We start from the raw sequence: 26,764 nt of genomic DNA, 5'->3' as shown, positions 1-26,764 counted from the left end.
TGTTTGAAACACTCATTAGGCTTGAGCTGATGTATCACTCATAAGGGCTGACTTATCAAATGCTCAGGCTTATCACATTATATTGACAGAGTCCCAGGATCTGTGCATTTAGGTCAGGGTTAATTCTGCCGGTTGCCAATCATTTAAAAAAAAGGTCTTGGTTGAAGCCAGCGTGCTAATTGCCTCTCACCTTTTACGGTAAATACTTCTGCCTTTAAAGACCTACAAAAAACTCTCAAAGGGGCCTCGTGCAGCACAAAATTACTTAATTTTAAGCACAATTACCGTGCTATTGAAATAACATGAAGTTGAATTACTCCTGGTATTTGGAGACCTCAACGAGCAGACGCTCTGACGTTATATGAAAGGCATGGCGGAAAAAAGAGCGTCGCTCGCCCATCGCCGGGCGGTGGACCCACCGCAAGCAGAAGGGGTCGGCTCTCTCTGACAGCTCCAATGCAGCCTAGGCAGCCAATCACCATGACGACGGTTCCCGTAGCGATCAGCAGATTTGCCGCAGAGAGGGAGGGCAGGGACGATGACAGGGTCGCAAAGTTCCCCTGGGTCACGGAGAGCCACACCCCGACGCCGAGTAGGCCACACCCTCCCAGCTGTGAGAGATAAGAGATGTGTAGAGAAAGAGAGATAGACAGGGTATGTGTGTAGCGAGAGAGGTGTGTTCGGAGAGAGAGAGAGAGAGAGAGAGAGAGAGAGAGAGAGAGAGAGAGAGAGAGAGAGACGGAAGGAGAGAGAAAACAATAAGAAACAACGTTAGGAAGGCTACAGCCAAACAGGACTGTTCTCAGATGCATCTAGAGCAAACACATGCAGTACAATATACACATAAACATCCTTCAATGCAGACACATACAGTATGCAGATGTTTGTTTGTGTTTTGGGTGTGTATGTGTACACACGCACACTCACACACACACACACACACACACACAAAAAACACAAATATTCTCCACAAGACTCCCGACGGCGATATGATTTACATGGTTAAAGACGTGATTATTGTTCTCCCCCACTATCTCTCTGTTATCCCAGCTGCAACACTGCATCCTTTTTAATGAGCCTGAAGTAGGCCAGGGCCTAGATCAACAACACTGGGAGGCCTGAGGGCTGTTCCACCAACCCGGCTAAGCGTAAAGCCAGGCTTATTTCGCTTAGCCGGGCTTCTTTCAGCTAGAGTTACGTTAAGGGAATCTCCGTTAAGTAACCATGGCGATTTATCCGACCAAAATCCATCTGTCAGCAACAATTGTACCATCAGAAGGTTCCGCCAAGCCTAGTCCTCACAATTTTGTCATAAATGTACACATATGAAGTACAAACAGTGTATATTTTCACTAAGGGTCTAAGATTAAATGATGCAAATCAAATAATTCAATGAATTGCTATCTATTATTACTTTTTTCCAACACATTATTACACAAATCTTTGTATTATCGTGTTATCAGTAATCAGCGGCTGGGTGAATGGTCTAGCACTTGCCCTGTGATAGGTGCGACCCAAGGTCGCGTCCAGAGTATTTCATAGTATTCTTGGCGTTGGCTTCATTTTGTAATTCCCTTTATTAATTCCCTAATTAAGAATATTCAAAGAAATGGAAAATAAATGGCATGAAAAGTTATTTGCTTTCTCTAGTAATCCTTCCTTTATTACTAATTGCGTGGGGATAGAACCCCGGACGACCGGGAACAAGTCCGACACGTTAACTCGAGACTATCTCCAAGCTTTCAAATCCATGGTCAATATTAAATTAAAATATGTTACACTTAATACTACTTATGCATTCAACAGATCACCGATTTTTGTTCCCACCGGGAACGGAACTGTCTGGCTGCCGAGAACGCAGACACATCTCTCGCTTTGGGAGTACAGAGATTGGATGGCCCTGAGGAGTGACCCCCTTACCCCATACTCCCGCAGCACCTCCCACAGTTTCTCCCGGGGGACCCGGTAGAAAAGATGTAGACCGGATGGGCATACTCCCAGGCCCCCTCCAGTATCCTTGCGAGAGTGAAGAGCTGGTCTGGAGTTCCACATCCAGGGCAGAATCCGCATTGTTATATGCAGAGTTCGACAATCGGCCGAACCTTCCTTTCCAGCACCTTAGAGTAGACTTTTCCAGGGAGGCTGAGAAATGTGATACCCCGGTAATTGGCACAGACTCTCTGGTCCCCGTTTTTGAACAGGGGAACCACCACCCCGGTTTGCCACTCCTTTGGCACTCTACCAGACTCCCACGCAATGTTGAATAGGCGTGTCAACCATGACAGCCCCTCAACACCCAGAGCTTTTAGCATTTCTGGCTGCTACTCAGAGCCTAAATTAGAATATTACAACATCTACTAGAGCCGTAGTCGGGTTAATACAGGAGTGAATGGGCTGCTGGAGCACCCGCTCTGAACGTCAAACATCGACGGGGATGGCATTACATTGTAGTGAATTGAATCCCTTCTCCGTCTGCAGGCGACGCCAAAGGATACCTTTCCCGTCCTATCCTCATCCTCATCCTCTTCATCCATCTTCAAAACCTCTTATCCGGGGTTTGGTCACGGGGGCAGCAGCTCTAGTGGGGGGGAGGGGGTGTTCCCAGTCCCAGAAAATAATTTATTACCTTCATTATCTTGTTGGTGGGCGTTCCCTTAACCTGCGTCCGCGTCCCAGTTTGATTGACATGATCAAACGGCCCGCCCCGCCCCCAGACAGCCCTCATGATGGGCAAAATAGCTTAACGAGCACACCACATGACATGTACATTACGAATATAGTTAACCCTTGTTCTAAACTAACTCTAGCTATTTGTTCAGGTCAAGGCCTGAGCCGGAGGCCACATGTCCCAACTAGGGGAGACGCTGGAGACTCAGACAATGCACCACACATTCGCAAGAACAGGAGTCAGTCTGCTGATAATATTCGGTCACAACTGATGGGCAAAAACAAACACATCACATCTATGGTATGCCTTTTTAACTTTTCTCATGTCAAGGCCCGAAAGGTCGAATCAACCCAGAACGTGGTATGCCTTTCAACTTTTATGTCATGGCCCCGTAAGATCAAGTCAACCCAGAATACGGTCAGAAATCCCACCATTAGATCACAGTAATTAACACATAGCCTAACCACAGCCCGGGGCGCCTCCCGCTTATCTCAAGGTTAGGGAGCTGAACAGGGAGCTGGACCCAGGTAACCCCCACGCCAGCACTGAAAACATCCAGAAACACACACACCAGCCTAAACGCACACACTTCGTTGGGAGGGAAAATACAGCATAAGACTGTACCACACAGAACACCTCACGCTCTTCTGAAGCAGAACTTCCACGGAGGCGAAGCTCCAGAGGACCTCAGCGCTGTTGGGGACTTAGAAAATATTCGATCTCTCACGCTTTATGAATCTGTATCACCTTTGCTACTTTACTCAATAAATCCGAGGCCCTCGTGCTGACAGACTTTATTACCTTTCCGTCTCATTTCATCTGGTCAAGTAACTAGACAGACTGTTTTTCCCAACACTCACTGCTGTCTCTGCTCACAGCTATTTGATAAGTGCCACATTATAAAACACGCATTTAAAAAAATCGAGTTAATAAACTGTCAATAAAATGCGGTCTCAATTTGTAAAATTTAATTAAAAGTTAATTGTCTGAGAAACACTCCCATTCAAAATGCATTGGTTTACATTTTGTTCTGTGGAGTACGTTCGTTTCAGTTTTTGAGGAGGTCTGTTTAACAAACTGGAAATATTGACATATAGCCTACTGTATATAACTAGAGGGTGCACTGTACTGGCTGCTCTCTCTCTCTCACGAAAAAAATCGGAGAAACGCTCCCATTCAGAATGCATTGGTTTACATTTCGTTCTGTGTAGCAAGAAAAAATCGGAGAAACGCTCCCATTCAGAATGCATTGGTTTACATTTTGTTCTGTGGAGCAAAAAATTGGAAATATTGACATATATAGGCCTATAACTAGAGGGTGCACTGTACTGTCTGCACACACACACACACACACACACACACACCCACACACACACACACACACACACACACACACACACACACACACACACACACACACACACACACACACACACACACACACACTCTCTCTCTTGTCTGAAAAACACTTCCATTCAAAATGCATTGGTTTAAATTTTGTCGACTGTTAGATTTAAACAGCAAAGACAGAGACAGAGTCAACAAAAATATAACTTATTGCTGCAATTTAAAATTCCAAAAATACATGCGCAGTCGAAATGTACCGATCAAACGCCACGTCACAAGGCAACCCTATCACAAGACATAATAAAATCAAATTATTCCGTTGCTCGTATGGGAGGTCGCTTGCGAGCTGCAATTGCTGTCTCCCAAATTAGTTTAGTAGATATTTTGCCCCAGACAGAACGTTGTACATTGTTAAAGGACAATTCTGGTATTTTGAACATTGAGCCCCCTTTCTGGTTTGTCTAGGATGAAATAGAGTGGTTGACACCGAAATTTTGACTATTGGTCCTGTCTCGGGAATTTGGCTAATTACAAATCTCACCTGCCTGCTTCAGAATGGCTGTCTATGGGCATTCACAAACCTGTCCTTAAAACAACCCTAAACATTCGTTTTCAGAAATGTGCAACTCATCAAGTGGTTAGTGGTGTTCGTTGATGTTCCAAATCAAGTATCGTAGCGAAATACAGTTTCTGTCGTGTTTTATTTGGAATTTTGTAAATCCATTGATTTCTGATGGAAGACTCATTGCATGTTGACCGGAAACGGAAAGATGGGCTGGTTTTGGTCTTTTCGCTCGGTTCTAGCCCTACTGTTGAGACGGAGAACCGAGCGAAAAGACTACAACCAAATGTAAACAGCCCCATTTCCTTTTCCGGTTCCGGTCCGGTTTCCGTTTCAATGGGATTTACAAAATGCCAAATAAAACACGACAGAAACTGTATTTCGCTACGATACTTGATTTTGAGTTTGAGTTGCGTGTCCCGAGTCCCAGCAAAAACCTGTCGGGACGCTAACATGTCCCGGTTTCCACCATCCATGAAATTGTCCGCGATTACATAGCCAACGTGGTCTTATTATAGCCTGATCATTAACTAAAAACCACATAGAAAGTTTAAAGCATCCTGTACTGTTCTCACTAGATGATCATCCAGCTATCAGTTTAACATGAACTTCAATGACTCGAGGAGAACGGGATTCTGTATTGAGTGTTTTTACTGAAGCTCGTAGATTGTAAAACTATAACACAAGAATAAAAAGAAATGTTGACATTACAGTTCTGAAGAAGTACGTGTACAAAGCATACATCCTACATTCAGTATAAAAAGGTCACAAAATGGACGCCACTAGGGGATTTAACAAACATAAAACCACACAGTGTCCAGAACACATCCAGCATATGATTTCAACAATGTGTGAGGGCATACGCAACAGGGATGATCGCAGAGTGGAATCCTGCGCGATTCAATCTGCACAGTGGAATGCAGGGGCGGAGATGTATGCATTTCAGAAGCAGGGAGATTCCATACAAAAATCAATGTCTAATTTTTCAGTTTGCCGTGTGTCTGCCTTGCACAAATGCTCCCGTTGAGCTGATCTTTCCATAATGAACAATACTTGAACTGACGAGAGGAACCGCATGACCGTTCCACCTTAAAGGCGTTGCTTGTTACGCGGGACAATTTTGATGACACCTGACCGCAATTCCACAGCAGGCTGTCAGCAAACAAATCAATTTTGGAGCAAATTCACTCCTCAAACAAATAAATGTAGTAGGCTAATTTGAAGAGCGTTTGTCTCTGTGTTGAGGTCGTGTTTTCGGAGCTCTATGAGGTTGACACACACACACACACACACACACACACACACACACACACACACACACACACACACACTACTATGCTTTGTCTACCAAAAACATACATCATTTTTGCCCCATTAGTCTTTGTTGTGAGCAGTGGTCCTAGGACAGTGATCATGATTTGCCTCAATATCAGAATAACACCCATAGGACAATGGCTGGTGGAATGCCATAAAGTAGGTCTGCATATGCAGTGTAAGCTTGTCCAGGCCCTGCAAGTCAGGATGTAGGCTATGAATCTGAATGAATTTTTAGGTAGTCCCCATCCCCAAAATGCACCAGAATACAGGAAATCACATCTACCAAATCAAAATTTTCGGGGGGAGGACACCCAGACCCCCGTCCCTGACTGCACCCCACTCACAAATTTAATCACCAGCCGCCACTGGTCCTACGTGTTGCAAATTACCTTAATATCAGCGTCTATGACCTCACATGCATGCGCACTACGGTCGCGGGCAAAGTGTCCCGGTTTTCAGGAAATCTGGTCACCCTATTCTATAGTAGTACTTAAGGTATACTTTAGTACATTTTGGTATACTTGAATGCGACGAAAAAGGTACAAAATACAGCTACATACTAAAAGTGTAATTAGTAGCCTACATCCTTTCAAGTATAGTTGAAGCATAATATTTGTTCACCTGGGTATCTGTAAACGTATTCATCTCCACTGATCTACTATCAAGATTAAGATCAATCCAGAGGTTGGCACTGAAGCACTAAGATCATCTTAATACTAAGTGCTTAGGTTAGTCTATTTAAGGGATAGGTACGTAATTAATGGTACGTATCATAGCAAGCTTTCCAAAAAAAATAGCAAAAGCATTAACCAAACACGGTTAGCTGCTACTGAAGCTAAAGCTACCGTAGTAACCAATGCACTAAGCATGGTCAGTTTTATCTGGGGCAACTACAGCAGGGCTAGCCTGGCTCCGCCCGCCCACCTACTTCCGCCCAAATTTCATTTTCCCTTCAGTAGTCAGTCTGGGGCTGGGGCTTGTTAGTGGGATTTTGCCCGAACAAATTTCTGTGTGACCAATCAGCGAACAGAGGAAGTGGCTGAGAACGATGACGTCGAAGTAGCGACGTATTGTCAATGACAAGACCCAGCCTCGACAGTTGACTGCAAACATTATCTCTGTCCTTACTATCGAATATTAATGTAGAATTTGTAATTGTTCCTTGAACTCTAAAATTAGATGAACAAAACCAATAGTTTTAAACTTCAACAGACACCCGCCTCCAAGTGAGTGAACGTTTGCCAATTACAGCAGTTCCAGACCTTCTGTACAAATGAAATGAAGTACGATGGTCTGGTAGCACCAGGCTACAGCAGGGCTGCTTATAAGGTAAAGTTAGATTGTCATACCTAGCACACAAGAGATGACTAGTGAGCCTTGTAACCATTTATCTTACCTGAAGTAATGGATGGTTGTGGCGGGTCCTCTTGAGGAGACGCTGGCCCATCTTGGCCTTACGAACACAGTGCAGCGTCCCGTCCTTTGGGTTCCTCCATGCTTAAAGAGGTGCTTGATTCATGTAACTCGAATTACATGGGATTATAAACGGAAGCATTATAATCCTCCCGCATTCCGTATAGTGTAGTCATACTCTAACTAGCACTAGTACTAACTACGGTAACGTCACTATTTCCTGAATCAAGTAGCTTTTCAGTAGCTTAGCTATTTTATTGATCAAGTAGCGTGGTAACGACCACAGAAGCTATTTTACTTATATGGCTTAACATAGTGGAGAAGTTTGTAGCCTAGAAAATAAATTATAATATCCACAACACAAGCACTCAAGATTGTTCGGAACGGGGACCCACTCCTCTGCCGCCATCCATTATAGTGGTGGGTGAGGTCTGTGGTAAAGAGAGAACAAATAGTTGGTCTTTGTCTGTGCATGCTATTACTTTACAATTGGTCTACTACTAGAAGTTTTGATTATTCTAGCAACTTGAAAGCTGAATACGACTCAAACAGTGTGCAACAATTGCTTGCACTTTGCTGTTGATGATAAATGGAGAGAAGTTAATTCATCATTTGTCGTTAATAACGAGGGTTGGCAAATTAACTTTGTACGTCAGGGGGAAAAGGCTAGACCACTTATAGGCAGGCACAAAGCCGGGCAGCTAAGTAATGGAGGCGCCTGGGAAATTAAGGCAGATCTTAATCAGCAGATTGCTGTACCTCCACATATAGTTAGCACTAGGCTAAGACCGGATATGCTATTGTGGTCAGACTTGGAGAAGATCGTTTATTTAATTTGTTATGTTATTTTTAATCCAGGAAAGGCCGCCGAGACAGGATCGCTTTTAACTCACTTTATTTGGTAAAGGTTTTGGTCTATTGTCTATCGTCTATGAAACAAAAGGAGAAGAATGGTATATAACACGCGCGGAGCGTCTCTAAGCTTTATATCTACGATAAGCCGCCCAAGAGATTCTGCCTTCCCCCAGCAATCCTGTTGCTTTTATAATCAGGTGAAAGTAGAAGTAGTAGTTCTTCTACAACTCCAAAAACTTGTTCACTTCCTCTGTGTGTCCGTTGTTGCCCCCTATGTGTACATGTTGTAACTTTATTAAATGTGCTCAGTGCTGCCCTCTGAGGTTGTGTGAGAGTATTACCGCCTAATTTGTCAAATGTGCTCAATGCTGCCCTCTTGTGTTTGTGAGAGGAAATTACCTCTCAACTATGCTCGGTGCTGCTTCATGTGGCTATGTAAGAGTATTACAGTTAAAATGTGTCACAGGAGAATATTACAGCTAAAATATGTCACACATTGAATTTACAGTGCCTTGGGAAGAGAGAGTTGAAGAAGCCAATGAGCTTAAGAAAGCGAAATATGCTGAAATGGCTGGAGAAGCAGCACAGCGAGGCTGGAGTACGCGACTAAGGCCTATTGAAATCGGCGCGCGGGGGTTCGTGGCTAGATCTGCTACTAGTTTGCTGTCTGAACTGGGCATTTGTGGACGAAGTCTGAGGCAGGCAGTTAGTAACATGTCCTTGGCAGTAAAATATATTGTCTAATTTATGAATTCGACTTTAGACTTTAGTTTTTATTGATAATTTGAAAGTGCGACAAAACCAACTTACCTACATAAATCATTAATTTCGGCTTTGTATCCTTGAAGAAGCCTTTCTGGTGGCTTCAAAGTACGGACATGAGATGAAAGGTAACCCGGCGGAAACATAATCCAGTTTGGCTAAATGCAAAGATTTTCAGCTAATGGAAAGCGCCAAACATTTCATGTGAAGTTCTGAGCTTCTGGTTGCTGACGCTTTCTATTTTGATCAAAACATCTCCGTTGCTTCTGTAACCTGTATTATTATTATTATTTTAATTATATTTAATTATTTTAAGCATTATAATTATTAACAGACCTCAAGTTTCAGGGGAGAATGACGATAATTGCTATTCAAGAGCTCTACCCTATAGAAGCGATCTAAGCATTGGACTGAGTGATCTGAAGTGTGTGTGTGTGTTTGTGTGTGTGTCATGAGGTGTCCATGCAGTATCTCTGGTAGATGATGGACCTTGGATGTGTCCAGAATCCCTGCACTGTCTAAATCCACAGCGGGCTTACACCGATTGTTGATTCTTTCTGCTGCCATCCCATCTCAGCTCAGCTCTTTCATACCTAGCGATCTGAAGTACTGGTGGATCATACACTGACCTACTTTCCTCGGTAAGAGTCCACACAGCTTTAAAGTCAGTTTGAGGCAACGCCGTACAGGACAGAGGTTCCTTTACTGAATAGGCTGGTAAACAGCTGTGAGCAACATGGTAAAGAGTGCTATTTCATCTTGATTTAGACAAATTGCCAGTAAATGAAATGCAGTCAGCACCCAACCACTGCTATCGCATTAATCCCACTTTGGTTCCACTTCCTTGTACCAGGGCAGGCTGATATCGCGTTACGTGTTGATGCAGTTTAATTTGAGACCCCTGTACTGCTTCCTCCATTGCTTGAGTGTGTGTGTGTGTGTGTGTGTGTGTCTTGGTGCGTGTGCGTGTGTTTGTGGGTGTGTGTGTGTGTGTGCTCATGTGTGTGTGTGTCTGTGTGTGGTTGTGTGTGTGTGCATTTATATCCAATCATGAATCAAAATATTTATACAATCATCAAGCAAAGACAGCATTATCCTTTTAAGGCAAGAACGATTTAGTATAAAGACTATTTTACATGCCTAAGACTGAGAATATCCCAGTGTCAGAGGCATTATCCGGGCTTAGCATTTGATCAACGAAATGAAGGCTGCTTCAAAAGGGATCGTGTCCGGATTGTTACAAATAAATTATAAAGAGAAACAATAGTGCAATAAGCAACAATAAGAATCCAACAATTTGGATGCGTTTGAATGTAAATTGTAAAAGCTCTTAGAGTGTTTTTCACCGGATTTGAATATAAGGCCTGGATAACAGTTTGGAACAGGTCCAGCCCTGTTCAAAGTCATCTTTTATAACCCAACCTGTGAACTTTGACATTTCAGTGTAACGGACATGATTTGACATTTCTGCTTGTTAATTAGGCTGGAAATGAGAGTTTCAGCACAAGTTAGTTTTGAATCCTCTGCACATTTGTTTAATTTGATGTTAATTGGTAGAAGAATATGATAATTATTATTCAAAACTGCAAAAAATAAGCTACCAGCTTCCTTGTGGCCCTAATACTGGTCTTCATATTATTGCCAGACACCATATTCTCTAACTTTTCACCCTATTAATTCCTAACACTGTACATATTCACTGGAGAAATTCCCAAAGCAAATATTAAATCTAATATAAAATTCACAATCTATGATGGAGTTTGTTGTTTTTGTGAAGGTAAAGATGTGATAATTATGACAGTGTTGGTTATAGTGGTGAAGGCTATGATGTGATAACTAGAAAATGCATTTCCTGCAGAAAATGCGCTGAGAGCTGTAGTGCAAAGTGAGGTTGAACATATGTTTTAATAAAGACACATAGTTTAAGACGTAAAGAAATTTTAAATGGATTAAATCAAGTGAAGGGATTTGAACAAAAGTTCTAGTCTAAATGGAGTAAACAATTAACAATAATAACAATTGGTGGGAAACAAATAAAGTGACAGCTGAATAAAAAGCGCAAAGCATTGCTAAAAATGCAGAAATGTAAAATGAATTGAACTGAAGAAACTGAAACTGAAATGTATTGCAATGCACTGCTGGAAAACCTGGAGGCTGAATTCGAAAACTGACTGATGCTGAATTACATTATCTGAAGAAGCAAGTGCTGAAATACATTGTTACAAAAGCTGGAAGCTAAACTGTAATACTGTCAAAGCTGGAAGATAGTAGTAGTAGTGGTACTAGCTGTAGTAGTAGTAGTAGCTGAAGTAGTAGTAGTCGCTGAAGTAGTAGCTGTAGGGTTAGTAATAATGGTACTAGCTGCACAAATGATATGCCTTATGAAAGGTATGGTATTGATTTATGTTATGCTCTAGAATCTTTACTCTGTATCGTTCACCTCACATGCAACGCGTGACGCGAACGATACATGCAGCAACAAAGTGTCAATAACAAGGGATCCTGAGTTCCTAGCACTAGGCATTATGATGGCGGTCCTCTGCGCAGTGCAGTGAAGTCTAGTTAGTAGAGATGCTCGGATGAGCTGTAATGCAGAGCTGCCAACTCTCACTGTTTCACAGTGTGACACACGTTTTTGCCTGCTTACACACGCTCACACGCCACACATCCACTTTCTCACAGCAAAAAAAAAAAAACATGTGTCCCCCCCCCCCCCCCCGTCAACAATCCCGATCCCCCCCCCCCCCCCACAGTCAACATTTACACCCACGGACCCTGCTATAAGGTATGCATTACAAGATTCTACAGAATCTCATGCCAGCGAAAACCCAAAAGTTGGCAGCCCTGGTAATGTCATCCGCACCCGCTGCTTATTATCAATAATCCACCCGCCATCCACCCGAAGCAATGTTTTTTCCAATTGCCTTATGAACTTCTTTGTTTTCTGACTGAAGAAGTTCTTAGATTGTGCAACTATAACGTTGGATAAAAAAAAAATGGAGGACTAACACCGGCAACAGTGCTAAGCGGAGCAGAATTTTTTCAGAACAAGAGTTGGAGGTGTTGCTGGAGGAGGTTGTTGCAAGGAGAAGGTTGTTATTAATGGGAAAATTGGATAATGTATCAGTGACAGCAGATGAGCAGGTAATAAGAAGAGGGCGTGGGCAAAAGTTGCCCAGTCGGTCTCCGCATTGTGGGAGATGGAATGTGATGTCCCTTAAGTCCCTCGTAAAAAGGGTTAGACAAAGCAGGAGGAGGGAAGATCCTCTGTCAAACTTGAAGCCTTGAAGGAGAGGATATTGGAAGTAATAAGGGAATCGCTGGGCAGCCATAATTTGTAACACTACTGGAAGTGGTGATGATCGCCTTGTTTCCCTTTTCAGGTCGTCTGATAACATATCTTCCAAATAAATAATTGCAAGCCTAGGGAGCCTATACTGTCTAATTAACATGTGATCAGGGAATTTAAGCGGATCCATTCTGTCTCTCAATTGCCTTGGTGGATTTTTCCTCCCTAGCTGTCACCCAAAGAACTTCCATCAAAAAAAATGAGTAATGTTTTCAGTAACTTGACCTACTGAAATAATTAAATAGTCTAAATAAATTACTACAACTGCCTTCTTGATATACTTTAAAATTTTAATTTCAATTAAAGTATAATCAAAGATCCTTTATTACTTTCACTTCTCAACACTCTCTGGTATTATCAATAGGCCTACTAGTTACTGACACAGAGTTTAGTCCCATTTCATTTTCAATTGTCAAAATAGGCTTTATTTGATATACAAAAACTAGTATGACAAGCTTAAATGAACAACATTAGTTAACATATAGTCTTGGGTTAAGCAATATATTATTGAATTCATATAAATGTCATATAGATATGTTTAAGCAAAGAAAAAATCGCAGATCGCAAGCATGTCACATGACAAGACCTTGTCTCGTTTTCGTTTTCAAAATCGCGTACGATCCTGCAAATTTGTCGGCAACAAACAATTCGGGGCAAAATTGGGCTGAAATCGTGTAGTCTGAACCAGCCATAAGGGATAATGTATAGAATACCGGTCATTATCGGGAAAATAAGCTTATTTTCGGGCAAACAACCTGACAGGGAGCGTAGTGGGTCGGTACACGGGTAATCAGACTTTGATCAGGCAAACAATCCGGCAGGAAGAAGGCAAAGGAGTAGTCGGCTAGTGTTGACCATAAGGGTGGTGGTGTGATGTGATAAATACAATGGTGTTGATCATATTGGCAGAGCTTATGATGTGATCATTTAGATGGTGTTTGGTTATAGCGGTAGTAGAGGTTTAGTTTTGTATTTTTTTCTTTTGATTGATTTTCTCTTTGTATTGCTACCTGTCTATACTGCTACCCTGGCGTTTCACATATTGTAAACACTCGTAACAATGTTATAATGGAGGTGGGTTGGCGTTCCCCGGTGCACAGCGGAAGGCTATGAAAACAACCTTTCACATCCCACTATAAATAAACTCAGAGATGCAGTGGGGACTACAGAAGGCGAGAGAAAGATGAGAGAAGAAGAAGACAATGTTGGGAGAGAGAGAGAGAGAGAGAAAGAGAGAGAGAGAGAGTGAAGGGTAATCAATAAATCTCTAACCTCTGGAGCGTTCTCTCCCCTTTGCTCCCCACCTTCTTTCTCTGAACACACACATGCACGCGTGTGTGCGCACACGCACACACATTGCATTTAAATTACACATGCATTTAAATTAAACACATACATAATGACACACACGTACACCAGTGGCGATTTCTCTAAGACTGCAAAGGAAGCTCAGCTTCCCCTAAAATTTCCAAAATTAAATATATATAAAATATATATTGTCAAATATATATTGTTGTGTTAACATTTAATTTACTAAAAATGCGTTAAAACACGTCCACCTCGAAGACGAGTTCGTTCAGAATCAGCTGCTTATCGCAGGTCGACTAACTCGATGTCCTTCTCATTCATTCCCGTAGCGTCACACTGCATTTGCCTGTTGAAGCTCAGCGTCCATCCACTTCAATGGGGCTGCATAGAACAGCTTTTTTTAGTGTGTCGAAAGTCGACGGTCATTGGATAATGCTGCGATTATGTCCCTCCCACGGACGCTCAGCGTCTCTGGGGGTGAATGGGGGAGTGGGCTGGCCTGGACGCTGGGCGTTGGACAGTGCAATGCCTCAGCTTTACAAACTGTTCTCATTAGTGGCAACAATTGGAGCTACATCTGCAGGTGTAGAAAGGAGCTTCTCCTGTTTAAAGCGGCTCAAGTCCTACACCCATAACACAATGGGCCATGGCCGTTTAAGCAGCCTAGCTCTGCTGGCCATTGGGAGGACACTGGTCAAGTCACTGGAGAATACAGCTAGTTGGTATGACAGGGTCACAGAGCATTTCCTTGAAAAGGAACATAATTTACATATACATAAATTGACAATTTATATGATGTAGGCCGAAAATGAGCTTCCCCTCTTTGAAAGACCAGCAGCTGCCACTGGTACACACGCACACGCACACACACACACACACACACACACACACACACACACACACACACACACTACAGCATGGAAACCCGACCGAGCCCCGACGGGCCAGGTCGGGTCCGGACAGCCTTGTGTTGCGTACTGTCGTAAAGACATACGGCCATTCCGTTCAGTTGAAGGAAGGGGGCTCATTGAGTTGGCCCAGCGGCTGATCAGCGTTGGTGCTACATACAGCTCGGTGGAAGTGCAGGACGTATCGCTTGACCCCAAAACGGTGTCATACCGGCGCCGTGAGCCGGCAACAGAGGCACGCAGAAAGTTGGTTGAGGAGCTAAATGACATTCTTACTGGCTAATTCGATCGGAATGACCGCGGATATCTCGACAGAAGACTATCACAAATGAAGCTACATGACAATCACTTACCGTTTTGTTTCAATTCTCAGACTGTTAACGGAGTATGGCCTGGATATGAGTCTGCTGAATAAAGTGGTGTGGGTGACAGACCAAACATCATCAGTGCCCTTAGACCTTTACAACGCGGTGATGCGACATGCCCTCGATCCCACGCAACTGGCCCAAGAAGCTCAGAGTGTTGGCAAAACTCTAAAAGCTTCCAAGGCACTGGTCAAATATGTAAAAAAAAAAACGTCATCCGAATGGGAGACACAAGATTTAGCATGGTCTATCTCACTTTAAACTCTGTCCGCTGAGTCTACCACGAATAATATGAGAAAATAAATGTCCGTGCAGAGAGCTGGCGGATCGATGCTCTATCTCAAGATGTGCTTGATTTTCTTATTGAGTTCCTGAAACCATTTTATGATGCCCAGCGTGAACTTGAAGGGGACCAGTACCCAACCATAAACTTGTGTTTCTGTGGTTTGAAAGACAAAACCGTCACTGCAGCAGAAAGACGACTGACATCCCCTATCAAGCCGTCACCCGTGAGCAGCATCTCAATTGGATATTTAAAAAAAAGTGGAGATCCAAGAACAACACAAAATTGCCAACTTTCCTTAAGCCTAAATATAGCCAGCTACGAGTGTTTGCCCTCTTCAGAGAGACGACGACGACCTTCACCACGAGGTGAAGGTCGACAGCACCGTGAGCGCCGCGATCTCCGCCCCGAGGACGAGGCCGCCACCACCACCTGAACCTGCACCCAAGAAAGCTGCAGTTGATTTTTTAGGATTGGGAGAATTTACCATCGGAAAATGCTGCCGATGAAGTGGAGCTGTACTCGAGCCAAAATCACACAATGGGAGGACGAAAGAGATGCTTTGGGCTGGTGGAGAGAACAGCACCACGTGTACCCAAAGCTCGCTGTTCTTGCCCGTGGCATTCTTGCCATTATTCCAGCCAGCAGCAGTAGCAGCAGTGAGCGCAACTTCAGCGCTGCCGGCAGGACCGCGGCTCAGAGGAGGAAGCCTTGAAGCTGTAACATATTTCAGCCATAATATTCTCCCATAGCCACAATACTGAGTAAACATATCATAAGCCTTAAGACTGCTGCACAACCAGGCAACAGCTGATCATGAAAGGGGGCGGGCTTTTAAAGCCACAGAACACGCCCACCTCTACCTTCTTATTTAACTCGGACTCCGCCATTTTAGATCAGAATCTCTTGGGCGGCGTATCGATTAGATGTTAAGCTTAGAGACGCTCCATGCGTGTTATATACGATCCCTCTCCTTTTGTTTCATAGACGATAGACAATAGACCAATAACCTTAACCAAATAAAGTGAGCTAAAAGCGATCCTGTCTCGGCGGCCTTTCCTGGACTAAAATTCATAACAAAGCCATCCACTGTCGATGCAATCCTGTTTCTGCATAAGAACATGGATTAGCCTATACTATGGACGGGGTCATCCCTATGTTCCCCGGGTCCTATGTTCCCCCGCTTTGTATGTGACCAGGGAGCGAATGTGTTTTTTCGTAGGCGGAATTCGGAAGAATCATGAATATTAGGGTTACGGTTACGGTTTTGGTAAGGGTTAGGGTTTAGGGGTCAGCGTGCGAGTTTGCCTGACAGGCTGCCTGTCCAATCCTAGCACTTGAGGTTTTTTTTTTCCGGATTCCGCCTACGAAAAAACACAGTCGCGGCCGGGGAACATAGGACCCGTGGAATATAGGTACGCTCCCCTATGGACGATGGATGGATTATAGTTCCCATGAATGTTGCAGTTTGTGTTGCAGGAGAATAGCGCCGGACAATCCGATTTTTTCAGTTATCGTTGGCCTTTTTTGTGAATTAATTTAAGTTATGATTGAGCCTCTTGTGCTCGCAGTTAACGCGCGCTTGTTGTTGCGCTGATCGGTTGACATTTCCAAAATGCCTTGCGTTCGTTTAATAAAGGCGTGCTTTCATAGTAGAAACGTAAATGTGTCATTACTAGTGTGAGAAAAAATGTGTCTGGGTCGGGCTCCGACATATGTATCTTGATGCATCTTGTCGGGCTCGGGTCGGGCACGGATACTTCTCTGTAAGACACAGGCCAGGCTCTGACAGAAAAATGCAGTCCCTTCCACGCACACGCACACACACACACACACACACACACACACAGTACCTGTTTTGTGTTACAAGCCTGGAAGGTGACTAATGTTTGGGAGTGGATCCCCGGGTTGTGACATGCCTCAGGCTCTGGTGCTGGTGCTGTGTCGCAGTGCAGATGGAGACCCACTCCCACACTCTGACGCTCCCCAGAGCCCCAGATACGCCTCAACGTCTTCAACGTGGGGAAGCAACGACGTGAGTGCTAATTCTACAATGTGTTGAATAGCGGATGATTGATGGTAAGCTAGCGGCCTTTCCTCTGCGTCCCTGTGGGTTCCTCAGCCGCCAAAGTAAGCCATCGCTCTTCTCATTCTCACGCTCTCTCGCTCTTTCTTAGGGGGGGGGGGGGGGTTATTTGTGAAAAGTCCAAGCCAGGCTTTTGAAGGGAACTCCTGATTATTACATTATTCAAAGTGAATCGAGAGTGAATCGAATTATGCCTGGTCTCCTCAAAATGCTTTCTCATTTCAACGCTGCCTGCGTTCCGGCACAGCTAGGGCTCAGCGCTCATCTGTTTGCTGCCAAGTACAGCGTTCAGAAAGCTCATTGGATAACAAATGGAACAATAAAGAAGATAACAGCCTGGTTGCTAGCGAACACGGAACAGACAGACAGACACACACAAACACACACACACACACACACACACACACACAGCATAGTGTAACGAGCTGACACACCTCCAGGTACTGTTAAACATGCACACAGATTACCGCAGATAAACACACAAACAAATTCATACTGTAAACACTGTACAGCCATAGCATGTTTCACGATGCATTCGCTTACTGGAAATAGAAATACCTTTAGCGGTACACTCAGCAATACGAGGAAAAGTGTGAGATGGATATACACTCGCCTTATGTATACAAATTACACACAACAAAGGGAACTCTGTGGGTGAGTGTCACTCTTCTACTTCTACATGCTATAATAATCCTGGTGGCCATTGTGTTTGTATGTGTGTGCTTGTTTTTCTGTTTGCGTGCAAGAGAGAGAGAGAGAGAGAGAGATGAAACAAGTATGCAATGAAATTAATATAATTGTTGGGATTGTTGGAGAACGTGATTGGGTCGACAATGAAACAGAGCGGTAGGGTGGTGTGTGCGGAGTATGGGATTTTGCTTCTTCATTTAGCGCCATATAGTCCAGTTGGGGACTAAGCCTAAGAGGTTAAAGCTTTATCCATTGACAGTAATATATATATAGCCTACTTACCCACCCCACACCATCCTGATTGAGTTATTCAATGTTCACAACTAATAAAGTCCTAGAGAAGGGTATTTGTTCCAGTTGACTAGCTGGCTATCAAATTCCTCTGCACTCCACCAGTGCATGTGTATTTATATGTGTGTGTGTGTGTGTGTGTGTGTGTGTGTGTGTGTGTGTGTGTGTGTGTGTGTGTGTGTGATTGTGGATGTGTGTTTGTGTGTGTGTATGATTACGCTCCACTGGAGTGAGACAATTTACGATTCCCTCAGCTCCAATTGTATTTTTACGCAGAACAGAAACGCACACAATGGCAACCCTTCTGGGCCCCGTTTCCCGATAACGATGTATCCACGCTCGTACGATCCATCGTACGATGGATCTTACGATGCATCATTACTTTTTTCTGAGCGTTCCCCGAAACTCCTCTTAACATGAACGCGCGTGCTCTGCTCTTACGACATTCGTAGGCTTGTAGCTGTCCACTGACACGGTGCTGAAATGGGCTCGGTAGGAGGGGGAGACGCAGGAATGTTGTTGGATTAAACTATATTTTGTGGCAGCAAAAAATGGGGTATGATGATGCGGGCAATGTAAGCGGGAATGGCACGCATCAATTCGCAGCACAGTTTCCCGCAGCAGTCTACGTTCACTGCAGAAACCACGCTCTCAACTTGGCGATTGTGCACTCCACTAAGGTCAGGGATGTTCGTAACTGTCTAGACACGGTCCAATAAATAGTGAACTTCAACACAGCCTCACCGACGCGCCTACAGTGCTTTATGGCAAACAATTGCAACAAAAAACGCCTGCAGAAATTATCCGACATCCGCTGGTCACACAGCATGATTCATGTAGGCTACAGTATGTCTTCTGTCATTGATCAATATGAGGACATTTTAACCACGATGGTTGAATTAAAATCAGAGGGAGACAGCAAGTGCCGCTCGCAAGCGACCTCCCACACGAGCAACGGAATCATTTGATTTTATTATAGGCCTTGTGATAGGGTTGCCTTGTGACGTGGCGTTTGATCGCCTACGTTTCGACTGCGAATGGATTTTTGGAATTTTAAATTGCTGCAATAAATTATATTTGTGTTGACTTCTAACATGTCTCTGTCTTTGCTGTTTAAATCTAACAGTAGTCTACGAGTAATATATATGCGGGAACCACTGTTTTTGGGATATTGCGAAATAGCGCCAGCTGGACATTCAGTGGTATTGGATGACGTGTTTTAATAAAACACATCCAATACACAGAATGTCCAGCTGGTGACTCCACTGAGGCTATAGTAACGATGCATCCTAGTGCTTAACGAGTACCCCTGTAGGCGTCGTTAGCTACGAGGGTTTTAACGACGTCGTTACGTAACGATGCTTTCGGGAAACGGTCCGAAAATTCTGCGATGATCGTACGATGGTGTTAACGACGTCGTTACGTAACGATGCTGTCGGGAAACGGTCCGAAAATTCTGCGATGATCGTACGATGGTGTTAACGACGTCGTTAGGCTAACGATGCTTTCGGGAAACGGGGCCCTGGTCTTTAATTGTCTGCTTGTTTTTGCAACATATTCACCCCATTTTTTCTCCCTCTGGTATTCATTCTCTCTCTCTCTCTCTCTCTCTCTCTCTCTCTCTCTCTCTCTCTCTCTCTCTCTCTCTCTCTCTCTCTCTCTCTCTCTCTCTCTCTCTCTCTCTCTCTCTCTCTCTCTCTCTCTCTCTCTCTCTGCACCTGCCTCCTCTACTGGCATCGCATCCCACCTCCTGATGCGATGACCTCCTCCCTGTCTCTCTTCACCACTTCACAGCCCCCCCCCCCCCCCTCTCTCTCTCCTTTCTTTCTCTCTCTCTCTCTCTCTTGCTAGTGCTCTGGTTACAAATCTTTCTGCACTCCTACTACACTACAGAACTTTAACCTCTGCCCAGCACACACACACACACACACACACACTGGTAAACCCGATCCTGCATGCTCACACAGGCTCTCTTTATCACTTTCGTGGGTCCAGCTGGTCACACCACCACCAGCTGTAATTATTATCCAGCCGGAAAACATCCTTCCCAACCATAATAAAGGAGGGGGGGGGGGCTCCGGTCCTGCAGAGAGAGTTGAGGCATGAAGAGATACAGCCAACATTCAGCCAACGCTGCCCTGAGGAACCCACACAGTCTGATAAGGAGAAGATTAGCCAAATAAAGGCTCAGCTCTCCCTGCCTGCAGTGCTCACTCACCCACACACACACTCGCACAAATACATACATACGCGCACCCACCTCGTCAAACATAAATACCCACCAACGTGCTCACACACACACACACACACACCCACAAAAGTTCACGCACACACATGCATACACACACAAATATCACACACACACACGCATACACAAAAGTTCACGCACACACATGCATACACACACAAATACCACACACACACACACACACGCATACACAAACGTTTACACACACACACACACACACTTTTTCCTAACAGGAGGCAAGGCTGCTATTTCACAATACATTGGAAATGGACATAGGATGACATAGGTGATGAATATTTTAGAGAGAGCTGCACATGCCAAAATAAGGAGTGACTGGAGATAAAATAACCATAATTGTACAAGAAAGAACACACAAGAAGAAGGGAGAAGGTCTAACAACACTTACAGAAAGTGTGGCTTACTTAGCAGAACCCAACAGCCCAGGAAAGAAAATGCTGAGGTGTGATGGTATAGGAGCAGATGGTTTCTACCTGTAATAACCCGCGACGCAACACTCACAGTGCATCACAGTGCAGTTTAGTGTGGAAATTGGTTGCTAAAGCTTGATCATGCCCCTCCCTGGCATCAAGATTCAGCTGGTTGCTGCTTTGCATAGTTAGAACCGATGCATGGTCGTGTGTGGTGTACTGAACATGAGGCATTATTCATAAAATAAATGGTCATAAAACGTTTCTAGAGATTTGAAACTGCTCCATCAAGATGAAAACAGATTGACGAAGCGCTCATTAGCTCAAATTAGCTTTGAACTGAAAACATTTGATTAGTACTACTTGTCATAATTGCCAGGGGCATTCAGCTGGATTTAAATGTTATTATTTTATGAAATAACATTTATCAGCTTATTGCTATATGTAAAAGAAGACGTCTGTAACAAAATCCAGGCTTTGGTGTGAGATAAGAGCGGACAGCCACACACACACACAAACCTGTGGGTGATTCAAAGTTTCCTTTCCAATTAGGCTAACAAGCAAAGCTAGCAAAAGATCCATAACTATTGAGCCTTGTAAACACCCCTGGATTCTAATGAGATCCTGATTTAGAAAGCGTTCCTCATCGGTAATCCAGTTCCAGCAGAGGAGCCCAGCACCGGCATGGAGCATGTTGATAACCTGCCTTAATTGTTCTGAAGCCATTAAGGAGAAAACACACCTTTGATTAAAGCGATTTATCAACAGCTGCAGGTCGAGCATTGGGATCGTCACAGGTGCTGTCACAACGTGGAGGCTCAGTCAAAAATTCTCCATTCACAGTGAATAGAGAATGAATCTACTAAATAGATAAATCCATGCAATGATCAGCATGGTAATATCGTCTCCATGGCAGGGCCTGTTTTACTAGAAGCAGTGGGAATAGGCTTTGGAGAAAATGCTGTGCTCAGACACACTGACAATGTCTAACTTTGCTCCAGTAACATGTTTTAACTATTCCTTGCAGCACAGTTGGCTGTCACAGGATGCCAGAGGGGGGTCAGCTAACGTCAATGGTCTGGTGTAAAGGCACAAAAAACAATAATGAGAAAGTTCACAGACAAAATTTCAAAGGGCAAATGTTGTGTACTGTTATGCCTGTCCGACTCTTAAAGTCGCAAAAGAAAAAACGCAGAAAGATGACTGCAATACAGTTTGGAAAATAGTCTGGAAAACAGTTTATCCTTATTAGACAGTGTGCTTTCTGTTCAGACGATTCAATTTAGAGGACCGTCTGTGGTTTCTTTCAGGGTTGGTATATCGCAGGGCCATAGATAAATACCAGGCCTTTTTTATATTGGAAACACGTGTGAGGGACAGACGTGGTCACCCCGTGTATTTGGGATACGGACTCACTGGATTGGAGAGTGTGGGCAAAAACGAAGGGCATTTCCATTTTGAAATAAATAAGTTTTATTTACTTCAAACTAAAGTCCAAAAATAAATAAACAAAAATAAATCCACCAAAAAAAAAAAAATCTACAAAAGAAAAGCTGTAAGCAATTTAGCCTAGCATAGCATAAATTAGCATAACATGTATGTGCCAGCACCTACCTTCAGCCAACTCAACACAAAATGAGGCGCCCCTTAAATAAGGAAATGAAATTGGACCAATCAAGGCCAGTTGGCCCATACTAAGGCTAAGGCTACAAATTCAAAATAACTGAAAATAAACTACATTGTATGAAAAAAAAAAAATCAAAATTTCACTAAATAACCTATTACCAAATATATACACACCCTGTGCACCACATCTAAATATATACAAAACAACACCCCCCTGGGCTATTCCCTGTGCCCTCTGTCCTGAGATTCCATGCTATACTGCCCTCTACTGTGGCGGAAGTACCATTCCATACCAATAATCATAATATATTATTAACATATAATATAATAATAATAGTTATTAATTTGTTATGAGAGACAGTGAGATGGGGGAGGATTTCATCTTCTCACATTTCCCTCCTCCTCTCTGGAGTCTCGCCAGCAGGGTGGCGAGACAAAAAGTCTGCCGCCGTGTTCCGCTTGCCCGCTCGGTACTGCAGCTTGAAACGATATGGCCGCAGTGCCGAGAACCAGTGGGTGATGCGAGAGTCCTTCATGAGTCCCAGCCACTGGAAGCCACTGCACTTGCGGCTCACGTTAAGCCACGGGTCTCATGACGTCCCCCTCCCCTTGGAGCAGTACTGCCCCCAAGACCAACACCAGATGCGTCAGTCTGGACGTTGAAGTGCTGTTCGAAGTCTGGGCTCTGGAGCAGTGGATCCTTGCAGAGCCCCCCGATTTAAGTCCAGGAACGCTCGCTCCTGCTCCTCCCCCCACTGTATCTGGGCAGAGCCTGACTTCCTGGTCAAGTCGGTCAAGGGAGCTGCTCGTCTGACGAAGTCTGGCACAAACCGGTGGTACGAGCCCACCAGACCCAGGAACGATCTCACGTCCTTCCGAGTCTTGCGAGTCCTGTACCGCCTGGGCCATGGGCTGTCGCACACTTGAGCGGGTGGATGGTCAGCCCCGCTTGCTGGATGCACTGCAGCACATCACTGAGGCGATGCAGATGGTCTTCCCAGGTGGTGCCGTACACCACGATATCCATCAGTTGTTGGAAACTGGCTGGTGCCCCCTGCAGGCCAAAGGGCATTACCAGAAACTGGAAAAGCGCCTGTGGGGTACTAAAGGCTGAGCAAGGCCTGGCCTCCTTGGCCAAGGGCACCTGCCATTGTAGCCCTTGCATAAATAAAAAAAGAAGAAAAAAAAGCGCATAGTTCCATCCTTCTTGGGCACTAGCACCACCGGGTTACTCCACTCACTGGAGTACCTCTCAATCACCCCCAAATCAAGCATCTCCTCCACCTCAGCTTTGAGGCACGGCAGGAGACGCTTAGGCACCCGGTACATCCGTTTGCACACATGGGTGGTGTCTTTGAGAGGTTTGGAGTGTTCCACAATGGTTGTGAACCCCGGTCTTTCTTGGAAAAGGCCAGGAGGGAGAATCCCCGCTAGCTCCTTCTGCTGGCGGGAGGTCAGGTGAGACAGATCCAGGGTGGAGGCCTGCTGACTGATGGGAAAGAACTGCTCTGGACTCTCCTCCTCCTCCTCCGCCACAGCCTGCACCCTGAACTGCAGTTCCGGTGGCCTGTCATGCCACTCCTTCAAAAGGTTGACAGGAAAGGTCTGCCTGGGTTTCCGTCTGCCAGGGAGGTCGATCTCATAGGTCGCCGGACCCATTTTCCGCACCACATCGTAGGGCCCTTGCCACCTGGCAAGCAGCTTGTTCTCAGAGGTGGGCAGGAGAAGCAGAACTTTCTGACCCGATTGGAGGATCCTCTGCCTGGCAGACTTGTCATACCAGGTATTTTGTTGTGACTGGGCTTGCTCCATGTTAGACCGCACTAGCTCAGTCATCTCCTCCATCTTGTTCCTCATTTGGAGGACATGAGCTACGAGGCTCTGGGTCATCAGTGTCCCAGGTCCCGCCCAGGCCTCTCTCGGCACATCCAACGGGCCCCTCACCTGTCGGCCATAGAGCAGCTCAAACGGTGAGAAGCCAGTGGAGGCCTGGGGAACCTCCCGGTAGGCAAAGAGCAAGTAGGGCAGCCAGCGGTCCCAGTCCTTCCCATCGACTGCCACAAACTTCCTCAACATGCCCTTTAATGTCTGATTATAGCGCTCGACAAGGCCGTCGGTCTGATGGTGGTAAGGAGTGGTCCGGACGCCCTTAACACCTAATAAGCTGTAAACCTGCTTTGAGGTCTTTGAAAGGAACGTTGTGCCCTGGTCAGTGAGGACATCCTGGGGGATTCCTACCCTAGAGAAAAGCTGCAACAGGGCCTGCGCTATGGGCCAGGTCACGGGCACTACTGGTGCAGGTGCATGTGCAGGTGCCGGAGCTGGAGCTGGTGCAGGTGAAAGCCTCCGTCGTCAGCCTCGACGTCCTCCCTGAGCTGGTTTAGCTGCATCTGGGCACCCCTCCAGCGCTGCTCCTGCTTGGGACACCTCCCGCTCCAAGAGCTTACACATGGTGGCGAGGGCGGACGCCTCTGGCGGGTCTCCGCTCAATGCTTGGTCCCCACCAGCTCTTCCTCCTCCATCTCCAGTAGATCACCTCTGGACAGCCTCTGTTCCATTCGCTGCCAGATTCAGCCTCCTCCTCGCTGTCCACCGATTTCTCGTCTTCCTCCTCGTCTCTCCAGCTTCTCAGATGGCGTCAATGAATGTTTCAAAAAAGAAAAGCTGTTAGCAATTTAGCCTAGCATAGCATAAACATAGCACCAATTAGCATAACATGCGGTTCCTCGTACTGGCCTCGCATCAAGCCAGCACCTACCTTCAGTCAACTCAACACAAAATGAGGCGCCCCTAGTTGGCCCATACCACTACCATGGGGAGCATTTCATGTCAAGGGCTACAAATTCAACATAACAGAAAATAAACTACATTGTATGAAAAAATATCAATATTTCCCTAAATAACCTATTACCAAATATATACACAACTTGGTGCACCACATATAAAATGTGTACCCCCCCTCACTTTTCAATGTTCGTTTCCAAATATTTATTTAAAAACGAAAATATCTGTTTTAGATCGATCGAATAGCCGTGTCATTTTATCATGGACAAAAATCAAGTGCACATCACGTGAACAACATATGCACATCGCGTGAATAATCAGGTGAATAACAGTTAACTATCAAACCAATCAAGAAACAGATTGCGCGCGGAGGCCTATTTAGGCCTATATATATATTTTGTATTTGAACAACGGTCTTTTCGTGGAGACTACGCTCAGAGCAGCTGGAACAGAACAACAGCGAGCGGAAGGAGGAAAACGGGCTATGAAACAAAATTAGTGAGAGCCCCGTGGTTGATGGCCCGCTGCTAGCGTCTTGACGTCTGGACGTTGCGAGGTCAATTTCAATCTGAGAGCACCAGAGCTAATCAAGTTTAGGCGGTTGCGGTATTTTGACTGCATGTGCAGTGCTTGGCTGAATCCCTGCTCGACAAGATAGGACGTGGGGAAAGCGAGGAGGAGAAGGTGAACTCTCTCCCACAACTGAGGGAAACGCTGTCCATGGGTTATCCCCAACGCTCGCCAACCAGAGGTACGGAACGTGGCCATCGCCTCCGCATCATGTTGGAGGTCAATGAGGCTCTCTTGGATAGCCTCCTCACTGCTGGCGGCGTCTTGTTGGAGCGGCTCCATCACCCAATTCGGGGACGGCTAACTGGTCCAGATCGCTAAAACGGACCTCCATATCTGCCTTGACTGCCTTCAAGTGGTCCGTGTAAACCAGCAGATGGCCATCAGTCAGTTCATCCAACACCTGAATGTAAGTAGTAAGTAGGCTACAGTAAGTTATTTTATTGATAGATAGGTAGATAGATAGATAGAAACTTTATTGATCCCCTTGGGAAAATTCAAGGAAATTGTATGTGGAAAAAATTGGTGTGTAGTCAAAAGAAAAAGAATGATGCCTAATAATAATAATGTAGCCTAATAATTAATTATTAGCCTACCTTGGTCAACTGTGGAAAGTTGTTAAACTGACGCCTGCTCAAATTTTGTCCATACAGCTCCAGCTTTGCGAGAAGACTGCGCATGGTGGCCCTCGAATGGATGAGCGTCACACCATTGCCCTGGAGCTTCAGCAACACCTCGTTCATCTTGCCAAAGAAGTCCGAAAGATAGAACACGTTGTGGCGGCAGGACCATAGCTGTGCTTTCAAAGTCGCATCGGCCTTTCCTAAGAATTCGAGGACCGAGGGGAACAGCTCACACAACCTGGCCAAGCAGTTCCCCTTGGAGAGCCAGCGCACCTCTGTGT

General features: G+C 45.0%; 1 protein-coding gene across 1 annotated transcript in view; it reads right to left on the bottom strand.

Moving 5' to 3' along the window:
- The window catches only part of tspan4a (tetraspanin 4a), a gene marked incomplete at both ends in the record, with an annotated part of 86,548 nt that overhangs the window by 42,146 nt on the left and 17,638 nt on the right, over positions 1-26,764 (bottom strand). The window contains one exon of the mRNA XM_084476700.1: positions 420-611. Coding sequence (XP_084332826.1) covers positions 420-611 — 192 coding nt within the window. The remainder of the gene's footprint in view (positions 1-419; positions 612-26,764) is intronic.

The sequence above is a fragment of the Micromesistius poutassou genome, assembly GCF_964030765.1.
Source record: "Micromesistius poutassou genome assembly, chromosome: 12".
Classification (NCBI taxonomy): domain Eukaryota; kingdom Metazoa; phylum Chordata; class Actinopteri; order Gadiformes; family Gadidae; genus Micromesistius; species Micromesistius poutassou.
Note: the sequence above shows the minus strand (reverse complement) of the source record. Positions and strands in the feature narration are given on the sequence as shown.